This window comes from Chinchilla lanigera, unplaced genomic scaffold (assembly GCF_000276665.1).
Source record: "Chinchilla lanigera isolate Chin_1 unplaced genomic scaffold, ChiLan1.0 scaffold00035, whole genome shotgun sequence".
In the NCBI taxonomy this organism is placed as follows: domain Eukaryota; kingdom Metazoa; phylum Chordata; class Mammalia; order Rodentia; family Chinchillidae; genus Chinchilla; species Chinchilla lanigera.
This window is the reverse complement of record NW_004955436.1, coordinates 5,047,971-5,061,445: the sequence shown is the minus strand read 5'-3', so window position 1 is coordinate 5,061,445 and position 13,475 is coordinate 5,047,971. Positions and strand designations below refer to the sequence as shown.

Genomic DNA, 13,475 nt, shown 5'->3' with positions numbered 1-13,475 from the left:
TACCATTGATATCTTAAAACCTTTCTCTCCCCTTAAACTCAAGCACTATCTGCTCTACAAGATTCTGATACTTAGGGCTGGGGGTTTAGCTCAGCGGCACAGTGCCTGCCTGGCAAGTGGGTGGTCGTGAGTTTGATTCCTGGTACCAGAAAACAACAACAACAACAAAAAAGATTCTGATACTGTGAAAACTCCAAGGAGAAAAACATCAGAACAGCTCAGGGAGCTTTTGTTGATTGTTTAGGCATATTCTTTTCATTTTCCCATCTTATTTTGGTCAGTAAATATTCAATTAGTTCCCTCCAAATGCTAGTCATACAGATGAAGAGTTAGAGCAAGACAAAGAGACATATTAAGAATTCAATATTTACATGTAAATCCTGACAAGTTCTTCATTGGGGCCATATCTATTGTAGGCTGAACAGGGATTACCCTAGTATTGTAGGTGATGTGGAATTTTATTCCAGAAAAATATGAAAATTAATTATAAAGAAAGCATAGGTGGTCTGAATTAAATTGTACCAAAAGATTTTTTTTCTGAAGAAATAACTCTACTTATAAGTAAAATCATGCCTGTAGAGCAAACAATATTTCTTTTATGTAAAAACACAATGACAAATTAGCATTTTCATAGTCACAGTCATGATATAAGTGTATAATTACCTCTCCAACAATAAGAAAAGTAAATTGCAAATTAAACCCCTTTCTTCGGGCCAAAAATCATGGAAAGTTACCATATAATTCTTTGTCAAATTATTGTCATGAAATCTTTTATCTTAAAACTTTAACTTGTATTTCAATTTTAAATAAGGTGATATCAAGTCAGTGATTAGATACACATATATATGTGTATATATCATATACTACACTTACAGATATCTTAGTAACAACACACGATAGGTCCTAAATAAATATGATGTGAATGAAAAAGGTGAATCTCTAAAAAAATTACCAAATCTTCTTCGTATCATGTTAAAAAATTATTATTGAAAGATTAAGTAAAATGAATCAAGAAACATAGTTAAGCGAAATGTGAAGTGAATCATGTTGAAGTCTTTATTTTCTTTTTACTTTTATTCTAAATGATTAAATATGTTTACATTTGTCATGTGTTTTTTATAGTCCGTTTCCTTAATGAGAAAATTCTAAACAAAGGAGAGGAAAATGCCAGCAGCCAAACACCCAACACAAGAGGGAACAAAGATGCAGAACGCAGCTCTTGCTTATTCTAACAGCCGCCATCGCGGAGTGGGGCGGGGGGCGCAGTAATAGCGAGGCGCCGCTGCGCTGCGGCAAGTGGATGTGGAGCCCCTGCCTCCAGGCGGAAATCGGCGGTCCTGCGCTAATTCTTATATTAGTGCTCCTCCGTGACTGTCATTGTACCACTTTATTAGTGCCTACGTGTCCCACCAATTCAAAGGAGTGATAACACAAAAATAATTTATTAAGAATTTTTAAATGTTCAAATTCTGGTGGCAAATGGATGTAAGATAATATTTCACCATCATACTGCAATGGGATAAATCAGTTTTTGGAATCTTCATCTTGTGCTTTAACTTATTTCAACATTTTTTTTTTTTGGTCTCAGCAAGCCTCACGCTCTGCAATTCCCTTGATAATTTTATTTCTTATCAAAAATTCTAGATGCTTTAATCACTATTACTGTGGCATCATTTTTGCACTTCCTCCCCCTTTTATATGGTTATACTTTTTTAAATATTACTTTGTGATAATTTACTTGTCTTTTTTTCCCTTAAGAGCCAGAGAAAGCTCCTGAAACCAAACAAGGTGCTATAAAAGTGGCAGCACAAGGTAAGCAATGAAATAACTAAAAATTCAATTGCTTTTTTCCTCCTTAAGACCATAGCACTTTATTGAGCAAGGCAAAAGCTGTTTATTGCAGAATAGCACCATCTGCTGGGTTATAACAAAGAAAGCATTCTATGATTGCATTATATGATTGCAAGTAATCGCTTGATAGTTGATCCAGACGTTAGAGAGACTAAGACAAATTTGCGGAGGAATTGGCAAAGAAAAGAAAAATGAGGTTCTTGACTCCAAATCTCAGTCACTGAGCTTTTACATATACCAAAAAGGATATCCAGAGGCTAACAAAACTGGTTAATTCTCAAACCTTGAGGGGTAGTTTGATGAAAACCTAAGGGAGGGGTATAAATGTTTTGCTGTTGTCACATACAAAAATTTTAGATAACACGCTGGGAAAACAAAGGTAAAACATTTATGGAGAAGACCCTGTACAATATTGAGCAACGGAAGCAATGCACAGAGAAAGGAACACCTGTTTCTGGGTACAGGACCTTGCGGAGGCTCATCAGCCTGTGTTAAGATTGGACCCGCAGTTTCGTGCGCTGCATCTGACCCACATACGGTTTACGAGCGGGGTGTGCTGGGATGTGGAAGAGCGATGAGCTAGTGTTTCGCTTTCCTCTTGATTACCAGTCCGATATTACCGCTCTTCTTTGGGAAAGTTCTGATGGGAAAGGTAGCAAATATGGAAGATAGGAAAATATAGCAGGTAATCATTGATTTATATAAATGTGTAAATTATACATTTTTCTGTTAAAAAGATAAATCACCTATGATCTTTCTGTTTTGACTGAAACTTCTGTGGAATGTGGTAGAGATGTGGAACTGTAGCTTGAGGCAGGAATTTAGTTTTACTTCAATCTCTTATTAGAGGAGTTCAAAGGAAGAAACCATGTTTGGAAATTTCCTTCATACTTGAGCTGGAGGCCATGGTTTCTTTAACATTCATTCTACATCTGACAAGACAGCCTCTGAACTTCTCTTTTGAAATAAAGGAGTTTTTATGGACTGAATGGTAATTTAGAGTCATAAATTCTCATTAAAACTGTGCTTGTAAGGAAATTAGAAGGAAACGTTGATTTCTTCGACAATGACATTCCAAAGCAGGGATGAATATCAGAGCCTCCACAATCTCTCACAGACACATTTGACAACATCTAGGTTTAAAAAGTAATTATGCACACAAGTACAGAGGTAACGGTTTCAAGCACTTGATATGGAGACAGAACATTTGGGAATGATGCTACAGTAGACCGATGTTTATAAAGGAACAAAATTGATAATGATGCTTGTAGGGTGATAAAGGCTACATCGTGTCTTTCCTTTATCTTTTACTTTGGCAAGAGGAATACTTAACACATACAGTCACATAATTACATGTATTTAATTCTAATTATTATTAATATTGACACATTTCTTTGGAAGTATATTTTTAAAATTATTTTAATGAAGTTTTAAGACACTAAGTAGTCTATGGAATAAATATCTCTATACAGTAGGAGAGAGACTATGATTTGGATATAGAAGAAGTATAAGGAATAGCATAAATATCTTGTAATAAAATCACAGGCACATTAAATACTATATAATTTAAGACAACGTAGTTTTTAGTAAGTGTTGGCATCTGAGGGACTCTGTGAGTGAGCAGTGATATGACCTCCATTTGGATAAAGGCCAGCTGAAGAGGAAGCATTGCTGGTAAGCAGTGGCTGACTATGAGAAAACAGCAAAATCTGTGAAAGCCCACTGTTATTAAGACGTGAGACAACAACCTTCAACAGGATCATAGAAGGGACATCAGAAAAAATTGCAAATATGGTGATCAGTTTGAAGAACTGATATTTGATAGCATATAAGGCTTGAACAAAGGAAAGAGTCAAGTGGCACTGCGTGCTGGAGATGAGGTAAAAGGAGGGTGCTGACTCGTGTAATCACCCCAGAGGTGAAAGACGGTGAAAGGAAGATGACTATCTTTCTGGCAGCATACTGTTGTGCACATGGAGACTGATCTAGGCAGTGACTTTTCAGAGGCCCATAGAATTCAGGTGGAAGTTCTATCTGGTTTATAGGTACTATGTAATAAATAGTGAGGAGGAAATGCAGTATAGACCAAAATCAGAAAGGAAAGAGCTAAATATGGAATTTCAAAAAAGCATTTGGGTGCAATGGACATCTATATCTGTTGAGATGAACATGCCTGAGAAGGGGCAGAAGCCACCACAGAACTCAGAATTTAAAGATGGGGATGGGTACATTTTGTGTTAATATATTTCTACTGTGGTTTTCTTCTCAATTCCTAAGACACACAGTAAGTATCTCCCATATAGTACAGAAATGAGACAGAAAGATAATGCAAAATTGAAATGTCACCATTGTCTCATTATGGTATGAGAATCAAGAGGCCAGTCATTGAGAACCATGTCCGCTCCATAAATTCAGACATCATTGGACCCCATAATCCAGCTAAGGAGATTAGAAGCAGGCTGGCTAACGGAGGGCGCACAGTGGAACACATGGACACAAGTCACAAAACCATTCTACAAAGCAGCTGGAGCCCAGCAGCTTGACTCTGGTTAGTTTCCAGGCATGGCGTCAGCTCGCCAGATCACATGGCCATCCAGATGGCAGTGAATAAAACCCGTCCATCTCCTACGGACCCAGGGAAGCACAGGAAGCTGTTATCAGTGACAGAGGTCATCGTCCTGCAGCGGACACTTTGCCACTGTCACTACACAGCTAAAACTGAAACTGTGAAGGAAAATAAGAACAGGAAAGCGGAAAAGGTGTACATGTATATTCTTTCCCTGCGCCTTCTTCCTGAATTATTTCACAAATCAAAAGATTTTGATGTAACTGCAAAAGATTTTGCTATTTTATAAAAGGAACTTAAGTTGCAGAGTCTCTCTTCCCCGTAGAGTTTCTAGGAAATAATTGTGTTGCAAAACATTTGCGTTCTCAGTCTTCTTCCTGGCATGGGCAGGACATTAGTCACACTCCTTTGAGAGGTGGGTTTACTATTGGTGAGAAAGTGCAGGCTTCGGGGCCATGCGCTGGTCAGGGACTCTGAGGCCCCTCAATGGATGGTAGCAACTTTTATTTGTAGTTTTGTGTTATTTTATTTTGTCTTTCTTTAAAGAGTCTTCCACTTGTATTGTGTAACCCAACTTTCTTAGGAGAGGATTTGAATTAAATCATAGGAAATATTGTCAGACAGTTATACAACAAAAGGGAAGTATTCTCCTTTTGTGGTGTTTAAAAGGGCAGCATTACTTCCACCTTTTCCATATTGTGCAAACTTGAAAGAAAACATAAATAATACATGAATTCTACAATAAAAACATATATTTGCTGGATGACTTTGAAAATTATAAAAATTTTTAAATAAAAGTATTGTTTTCAAAGTACGGAACTAACAGGAAACAAGTTCAACTCACAAGACTTGCTGAAATTGCCACAGGCTTTGAAATCTTTCATGCAGTATCCAAATCTTGAACTCACTTTAGCTGTTATCTTCCTTACATCATTGGAACAGACAAACTTTTAGAATTTAAGAAGTTCATGGATATGGATTATTTTTGTATTCTCTGTATTATCAGTTAAAACTCATTAAAAAGAATGAAATGTCCCAAAGTAGAAATGCTATATTTGTAAGGTTACTTTTTAAACTACAAAAGTAACAGTATATCAGTAACATCAAGAAAATATAGAAAAACAAACTATACTGAATTAAAGCACACTCTATTTCTTTTCTGGCTTTTGTTCCTGGCTTTTGCACTCAGTTATTCTACTTCCTGTCTGGGCGAACATTTCCAAGTAACTTTGATCTCACTGGTGCTACCTTTCTCTGGGCTGTTGTGAAGGTTAGAAGATTTACTTGGAAATGCACTGGCAGTGTTAGGACTGCAGAGTGAAGGTCCAGGGTAGTTTTGGGTGCTGATTTTACATGGTCTTCAACAACCTGAGTCTGGTTGGGTCACTGTGTGCACAAACTCAAGTTTAGTAATGTGCCTGGAGACATGTCTAAACTGAGGTATTTGGCTCCTGAATTACTTTTGAAGAGAACCAAGATCCATCCTGCTAGGAACCTTCCTAAGCCTACTGAACCTTCATTAAAGGTTTCTGGCAATACCTGTGAGATGCAAGCCAGTTTCTGGATGTCATGAGCCGTCACAGCGCAAGTCAGAATTCAAAGCTGCTTGACATATCCTATGCCCTGTTTTTCTGCACAAAGGATGGCACTTCTTTCCTAAAGAGGAGGGTGGGAGATTTATTCCTCCTCTCTGAAGCAGGATATTTAAGATACTGTCATAGTAATGCAAGTGTAGAATGACACTGATATATAATTCTTCAGAATCTAGTTGTAGATGATTTGTACAACATCCCCTCCATTTTTTGATGTATCAGTTTATAGTATTATATTTTATGACCTTCTAGGAGTAATTGTGGTTTTCTTTAACATAACTATTTGAAATCTAAATTTAACTTACAACAAACATGTACTTATGAATTTGACTTATCAATATAGCTCAGTATATCATTTATTATGTTTTTGCCATATGCTTACTTCTGAATTTTTAAAAAATCTATATGAAGTAGTATTTCAGATGATAGTCTTACTATAAATTTACATGGACTAATTAGTACATAGGTGACCACTAAATTTATGAATATATAGAATATATTCTTAGATTCTGAGAAGTACTCTAAGAAATGATGTTTTGCTATGTTTAACACTATTTCCTGTCATTATTTCAGCAGCAGCTAAGAAGGATGAAAAGAAGGAAGGTATGTTCCACACACAGCCCCACTGCACCTTTTGTGGGAACAACTCACCTATCTTCAGAGCTGGGTTTGGGCTACTCTCCCACCTGTATTCTTGCAGGACATCACCAGATCTATTGTGTGTACACTTAGCATGAATGGGAGTTTTCTATGCCACCCCACACACAATGATGTGCTACTACTTAAAAAGTAGTTTTAGTGTGCTCTTCCTCAAAATATAAGGGGTGAAACATAACGTCTTCAAATCCTAGGTCTCATACTCTGTTGACAATGTTATCAAATATCAACAATTTGTCACATACATACCTTACATTAACTCCTTATATCTTTGACACACACACAAGCAGCTGATGTTACTTTGCTCTTTTGAGCTACAAATAAGTTATGGTCCATCCCTGACAGTCCACTTGCCTATATCAGATGGCCTAATACAGATCATAATACTCTTGTTGCCAAAGAAAATTTGCACTGGATTGAATTAAATGGGCAAGAAAAACATTATGCATGAGTATTGCAAAGGGACCGAGTCTTTTTAGTAGAGGAAAGAGATTGAGCCCAACCACACTAAAATTAAGAGCCGAGACTTTTAGTGTGGGAGGGGTGATAGAAAAGTACCATAAGATTTTGAGGGGGCAGATGGCCAGTGTGCTAGTCCACAGGGGCCTCCCAATAGGCACACGGAAATGTTGGGCTTCAAGTCCACCAAGATACTTAGAGACTGGAGCAGTACTGTTATCTTGATCGATTGACTGACAATTACATTTCAAAGACATGACACTCATTTCCTTGTGGAAGACATTTCTTGATTATAAAACATTTATATCTCAAGGAATTTACAATTGCAACATTTCTAAAGTAAAAGCTCTAAGAAGAGACAGGCCCAAGGCCTGTAGGCAGGAAGAAATCTATATTCAAGCAGAAGAGAACAGTAAGACCATCCTGCTCACTGTGACCCTGGCTAGAGATGTTGGCTGCACACACTCTGACGACACTTACACAGGTCTCCACTACTGTTTGTTAAGCTAAGCGTATGTTCTTAGTAAAAATAGTGCACATATATATATGTATAAGAAATTACTAATAATTTTGAAAGATGACAATTATAACCTAATTAGTGTAAAGCTAGCATTATATTTTATATTTAGCATCTTCAAAGTGTAATTGAATCATAATAGTTCAAGAGCCACATTTTGTTTCTGCTGAATGGGAAACTAAGTGGTCAGATACATGTGAAAGATACAGTGTTTTAGTTTGTTAATTATTGTTCGTTCAGAGAGAGCAAAACATGGTGTCATAATAAAGGTAGTGAAAACCTGTTCATGTGCTTCATATCACGAGGCTGAAATCAGTATTAATTTCCCATATATGTAGCAAATCTTTTCGATGTGTTTTAGAAAATTACACCATTTATAGTATCCACACTTTGGTTAGTAGATTGACATGTTGTTAAGAATAAGGAGACAGCAGGTTCCAGGCATGGTTTTTTGGCAGAGAATATATTCCCAGAAAGGTTCGTTTTTCCTCCACCATTTCCAGTTAAGAATAAAAAACAATCTATCACTTGATTGAGATAAAGTAGTAACATGAATTTTTTTTTATTCATCCAAGGCAAAGTAGTAAAAGAATTTTAGGCCTATGAAATAGGAGTCAAAGGACAATTTCATAGCTTTAGGTTTGTATTTGTTTCCTTCTATTATTCTGCCTCTGGGATTCTTTAGTTCTGTTTTTCTTGGCTTTATTTTTGTTTTTTTTCCGATACTGGGAATCAACCTCTCGACATTGCGCTTGCCAGGCAGGCGCTGTGCCGCTGAGCTAAATCCCCAGCCCCTGTTTTCCTTGGCTTTATACCTCATTTCAAATTGTTGAGAAAGTGTATCGCCAATACATAGTACATGACAAAGCTGGGGCAGAGTTTGTCTGTGGATAGTCAAGTGATGCAGTGTCTGTGAATACTAAGGATATGTAAAACTGTCTGTCTGGATACCAGTATTCAAATTCTGGGCTAAGCTTTAACCCTAGCTCCTTCCTACTTGCTCCTGGAATTTAGTCTTCCAAAATTTTTACTGTGGCTGAACTCTCTTTTGCTTAATTCTTCCACAAGTAATTAGAAAAACCAATCTTCATTAAAGACCCTTGTTCTCAAGTTGTGACCTGACATTGACATTTGTGACCCCATATTGGTCTTACTCATTTCTCATGTTAACCATGGCAGTGACCCCCCAAATCAGACACTTTCAGATATGATCAGCCAGCCCTGGAGTTGCTGCATCCCTTCCAATGCTTCTTCAAGGTCAATGCTATTTTTGTAAAAAATAGAAAGTTGCCACTTGTGTTTTTCACTCTCCTTCTCACATGAATGCACTGGAGTTTTGCAGAGGCTAAATGATGTATGTATTGCAGCAGACGAACTCCCCAAGTCGATATGCAAATTCCACTGCTTCTAATTAAGCCAGATATGAATAGATTCACAAAGGTGTACAAAGAATTCAATCATGTCACCCAATATTTTTTGTATTGGGAAATGGATTTGTTATAAGAATATGTCACCTACGTGAATATATAACAGGCTTACTATTTCTAACAAATGAATAAATGATGTATATTTTTTTTTTAAATTGGCTTTAATGTTTGAAATTACAAACACAATGAAAAGTAAATAAAAGCTTTTTGAAGTCCTTAGTAAGCTTTAATAACAATCCCTTATAAGAAGCCTTAATAATTGCTAAGACTTTTGGAGCCCTGAGATAAAAATGTTTGGAACTCTTTGATGGAAAGGGCTATCCTGCTTATAATATTATCTGTGTAAACTGATCAGTTGTATTCACTAAACTTCGTATATCACTAACTATTTAAACTATGGAGTGACTTCACAATGACCACCAAATAGACGACAGGTCTTAACCTGCAGTAGAAGTCTCTGTTGTTTCTCACTTGCCAGTCCTGACCTCCTGCCAGGCACACGTCTGGGCAAGCTCAACACCAAGGCCTGAATATTTCCAGCAGTAAAGTTGCAAGAAGCACCTTTGAGACTGAGGTAATAATAAATTACTGCCAGCCAGAAAAGGAAGAGTACAAAAAGTGCCAGCTCTCTGTGGTCCTTGTCCAACCACCTAAAGGATAAACCGAAATCATGGGGCCAGATTAACATGAAGTGGGGTCACTTCCTTGCTGAGAAACCACTGCCGGACTGTGGCCATAATATTCCATGGTGTGCAACTCCACCCCACAGGACTCGTGTCTTCCTTCACACTCCTCAGGGAGAGCTCAGGATGGTGTCCACAGCCCCTCAGGTCCCCAAGCTCCTGGTCCTCAAGGGTCATGAGCACCCTGCTGTAATTCCAGTTAGGTGCATCTCAAAACATGCCTCTGTGGCTTGTGTGACAAGGTCAGGGGACGCCATGGTCGGGCTATTCCCTGTACTTTCCTCAATCTTCCCTTACGTGCTACTCTCTACCAAGCTACTTTCTATTGCATATAAAATGCACTGTCCTTCCTCTATTCTTGTTGTCCTCACAGAACTTACCTTTTCCTGCTCAATGGATGTGCAGTCTTTGAGGGTTCAGGAGAACTTCTCATCCCTCACACGTCCGACCCTCCCCATTCAAAACACTTTCTATCACGTGCAGTATTCCATCACAGTTTATCTGAATCTCTCTATTATTGCTCATTTCTTGCAGCTTTGTACTTTGTGTTGGTTGTTCTCATTTTCCTTTTACACCAATTGACTTACGTCTTTTGAGCCAGTTCATGATTATCCTTTTTAGGGACTAACACCGTGCCTTCAACTGTGCATTGCTTTACAAGTGTACACTCTGTATATCAGCAATATTTAGGACTCTTAAGACAAATGTAACAGCTATGATAAATATGAACGGGCATCAATTTTCTCACATTCTATATAAGATTTATTATTATTATTATTATTACTATTATTATTATTTGATGATGATACACTCTGGTAAACCTTTTAGGTTTAAGGAGTCCTAACCAACTATTGGTTGTTTTGATCTTAAGAGTATATGGTACTAATACATGCATAAGAATAGTCCATCTAGGTAGAGCTCTTCCATTTAATCTAAGCTTAATTGGTGAGCTCTTTGGAAGTAGAATTCTAAGAATTTCTGTTTATCTGCTGAAGGACAGAACTCCACTAAGAGCTAGACACATGAGACTTAACTGTTTGCTGCAACTAATACTAGTAGAGTCAGTACATGTGGGGATTATTCCCCAGTTCTAATCCTTTAGAAATGAGACTTCAGGAGGAATCACAGTGCAAGAAAAAAAGTGGCAGGGAGTGGGGATATCTGGCATTATAACTGAAGAAAGATGTCAACCAGGCAGGCTTCACGGAGGACAGGGGTCATTTCATGACCAGCATTACTAGCCTATCAAAGAGCTACTTTTTCCCTCGAGATGAAGTGCTACTTCATCTTCCTCTCCCCCCACATTATGAATGAATAGACCATACCTAATACAGTGCAGAAGATGGGCGAGTGACAGATTGAACAGACTGTGGACACACGACTGTTTTCAAAACACAAGTGCTAAGATACCCAGTATTCCTAATAAGACTTCCTCTGACTGTTGGGTAGATAGTATTGAGGGAGCTATGTTCACCAAGCAAACCTTCATAACCCTTAAGCTATTTCAGCACAGAGTGTCACTGGCATAATGAAGTTCAACACCAGGACTATTAATGGAAGTATTGTTAGCCTTTCAAGGTCAAAGTGTGAGCTTTTGATTCCAAGTACTGTATTTTCAGTTGCTTAGATATTTTCTTATGCCTGTGGAGCTGATTCTTAATGAAATGTTATGCCTTCATGAGGACATTCTAAGTAAATTTTAATATGACTTCCTGTTCTTAAATATATTAAACTATTAAAAAAACCTACTGGGTTAGATCATGGTTTGTTGTTTTGTACATTTCTATTTTATGAAATGTTTTACTTATCCTAACAAATACAATTATCTATCCGACCCTGGACTTCACAATATGTTTTACTTTTTCATCTCAGTACAATTGATATGTACTCTATTACTGACTTTATTACTAAAAACGAGGGAAGATTGAAAATAGCAAGCGCTCCATAGATACACATATTATATTGAGTTTTCCAACTTACCCTACACCAATACCTAGTTATTTATCTATTAGTTTCCCAGATTGTGAAATAATTTGCAAAAATATGACTCTAATGACTGTACTTTTCTATTGAGTGGATATACAACAAATTTTTCAATAATTTCCTACTGTTCAGACTATATTATTTAATATTCCCATCAATTAGAAGAATGAAACAATGTCATGGGTAAATTATACATTTAAAATTGTGCATTTTTCTCTTTGGATTGCTAGAAATGGAATTACTACATCAGAAGGCATGCTGATTTTTATAATGGTCTAGATTATTTCCCGGGTTGCTCTGGTAAAATATATTTCCAGCTTACAATCCTATGAAAATGGACTGTTACTCTCACACTGTTATAGGCCCTGGTCATTATTTTCATAAGATCTCTCTGTTGGCCATCTAACTGCCTGTTGAGAATAGACAGTCATTTCCATGCACTTTGTCCACTTCTACATCATGGAAATGTGGTAAGGATACCACCACAACACTATACAGCACGCAAGGCCCTTAACTTGGAAATTATTAGTGAGCATCTACTGTTCTAAGTCCTGAGCCAGACAATTGTCAGCCAGAAAACAAATTGTCTACCCTTTGTAAATATCAATAGGTAGTTCACTATTATGATTCCAATTTCAAAATGAAGTTACAGAAGATAGAAAAAGACTGAGGAAATAAATAAAATATTTTAAGAAAGAACTTCAGCTAAGACACTTCCATTGTAAAATAAGTAAGTTTTTCTTAAAGACAAAACCTCTTGTTTTCATTTTCAAGTGCTAGAAAGCTTATGCCTCAATAACAAAAAATAATAAATTTATCAGATCTTAGCTGAATGTCCCTCTATTAGGCATAAAATGGGTATCAGTTGACAATTTAATGCACATTCCTTCTGAGTAGTTATAAATATAATGTGTTTGTCAGTAGCCCATGAGAGCAACACAAAACTAATCTTTTTTCATTATAGTCAGAGGAGTTAAATATGTTTATTGGAAGCATATTGATTGCTCAAAGGAAGCACAATGGTGGCACTCGAGCTAACTTCCTGGACAGCAGTCATCTTTACAGCAGCACGGCGTAGATTTGCTCAGTTTGACTTGTTATTAAAAGTTAATGACTGTGTAGGCATGACAAGATCTCTATGCAAATTATGTGTGTATATTTTCTTACATTTTTTATGTTTCATACTTCAAAAAATTTCCACTTCTGGTCTCATTTAGAAACTCATCCTTTTGCAAATTGTAGTTTCTCTTAGGCTTTATGTTTTAGAAATATTTCATATAGATAATCCATTTTGTTGAAAATTACCTTAGTGTTTATGGAAATTTTTTATGAGATATTCAGTTGTTGATTTATCATATCTGTTTTATCAGTAATTTATCTTTGTATTTTCAGATTCCAAGAAAATAAAAACACCTACAGAAGGTACTGGAAATATTTTCTTTTTCTGTCTTGTGTGTGATAAGCCCTCAAGTAGTATTTTTCTTAAAGGATTAGCGTAAAAGAAAATCTATATATGGGACAGATGAAAAAGGAGTGTCAAATTTTTTCTGATGATATTGTTATCAAAAATATTGGATTGCAGTAAAAATTACTGCATTCTTTTACCTTTCACAGTACATTGCTTTCAAAGAAATGTTTGTTTTATAAGCAATAGAACAATGCTAACTACTTACATTACTAAATCAAATACACTTAATTAAGTTTGGATGTACCAGCATCAATTAGGAACTGAAGTGGTTT

General features: G+C 36.6%; 1 protein-coding gene across 1 annotated transcript in view; it reads left to right on the top strand.

Annotated features, from left to right (window-relative positions):
* Positions 1 to 13,475, top strand: part of Trdn (triadin) — a 302,783-nt gene that overhangs the window by 205,282 nt on the left and 84,026 nt on the right. The window contains exons 13-14 of the mRNA XM_005389153.2: positions 1,759 to 1,812; positions 13,128 to 13,157. Of these exons, the coding sequence (XP_005389210.2) occupies positions 1,759 to 1,812; positions 13,128 to 13,157 (84 nt within the window). The remainder of the gene's footprint in view (positions 1 to 1,758; positions 1,813 to 13,127; positions 13,158 to 13,475) is intronic.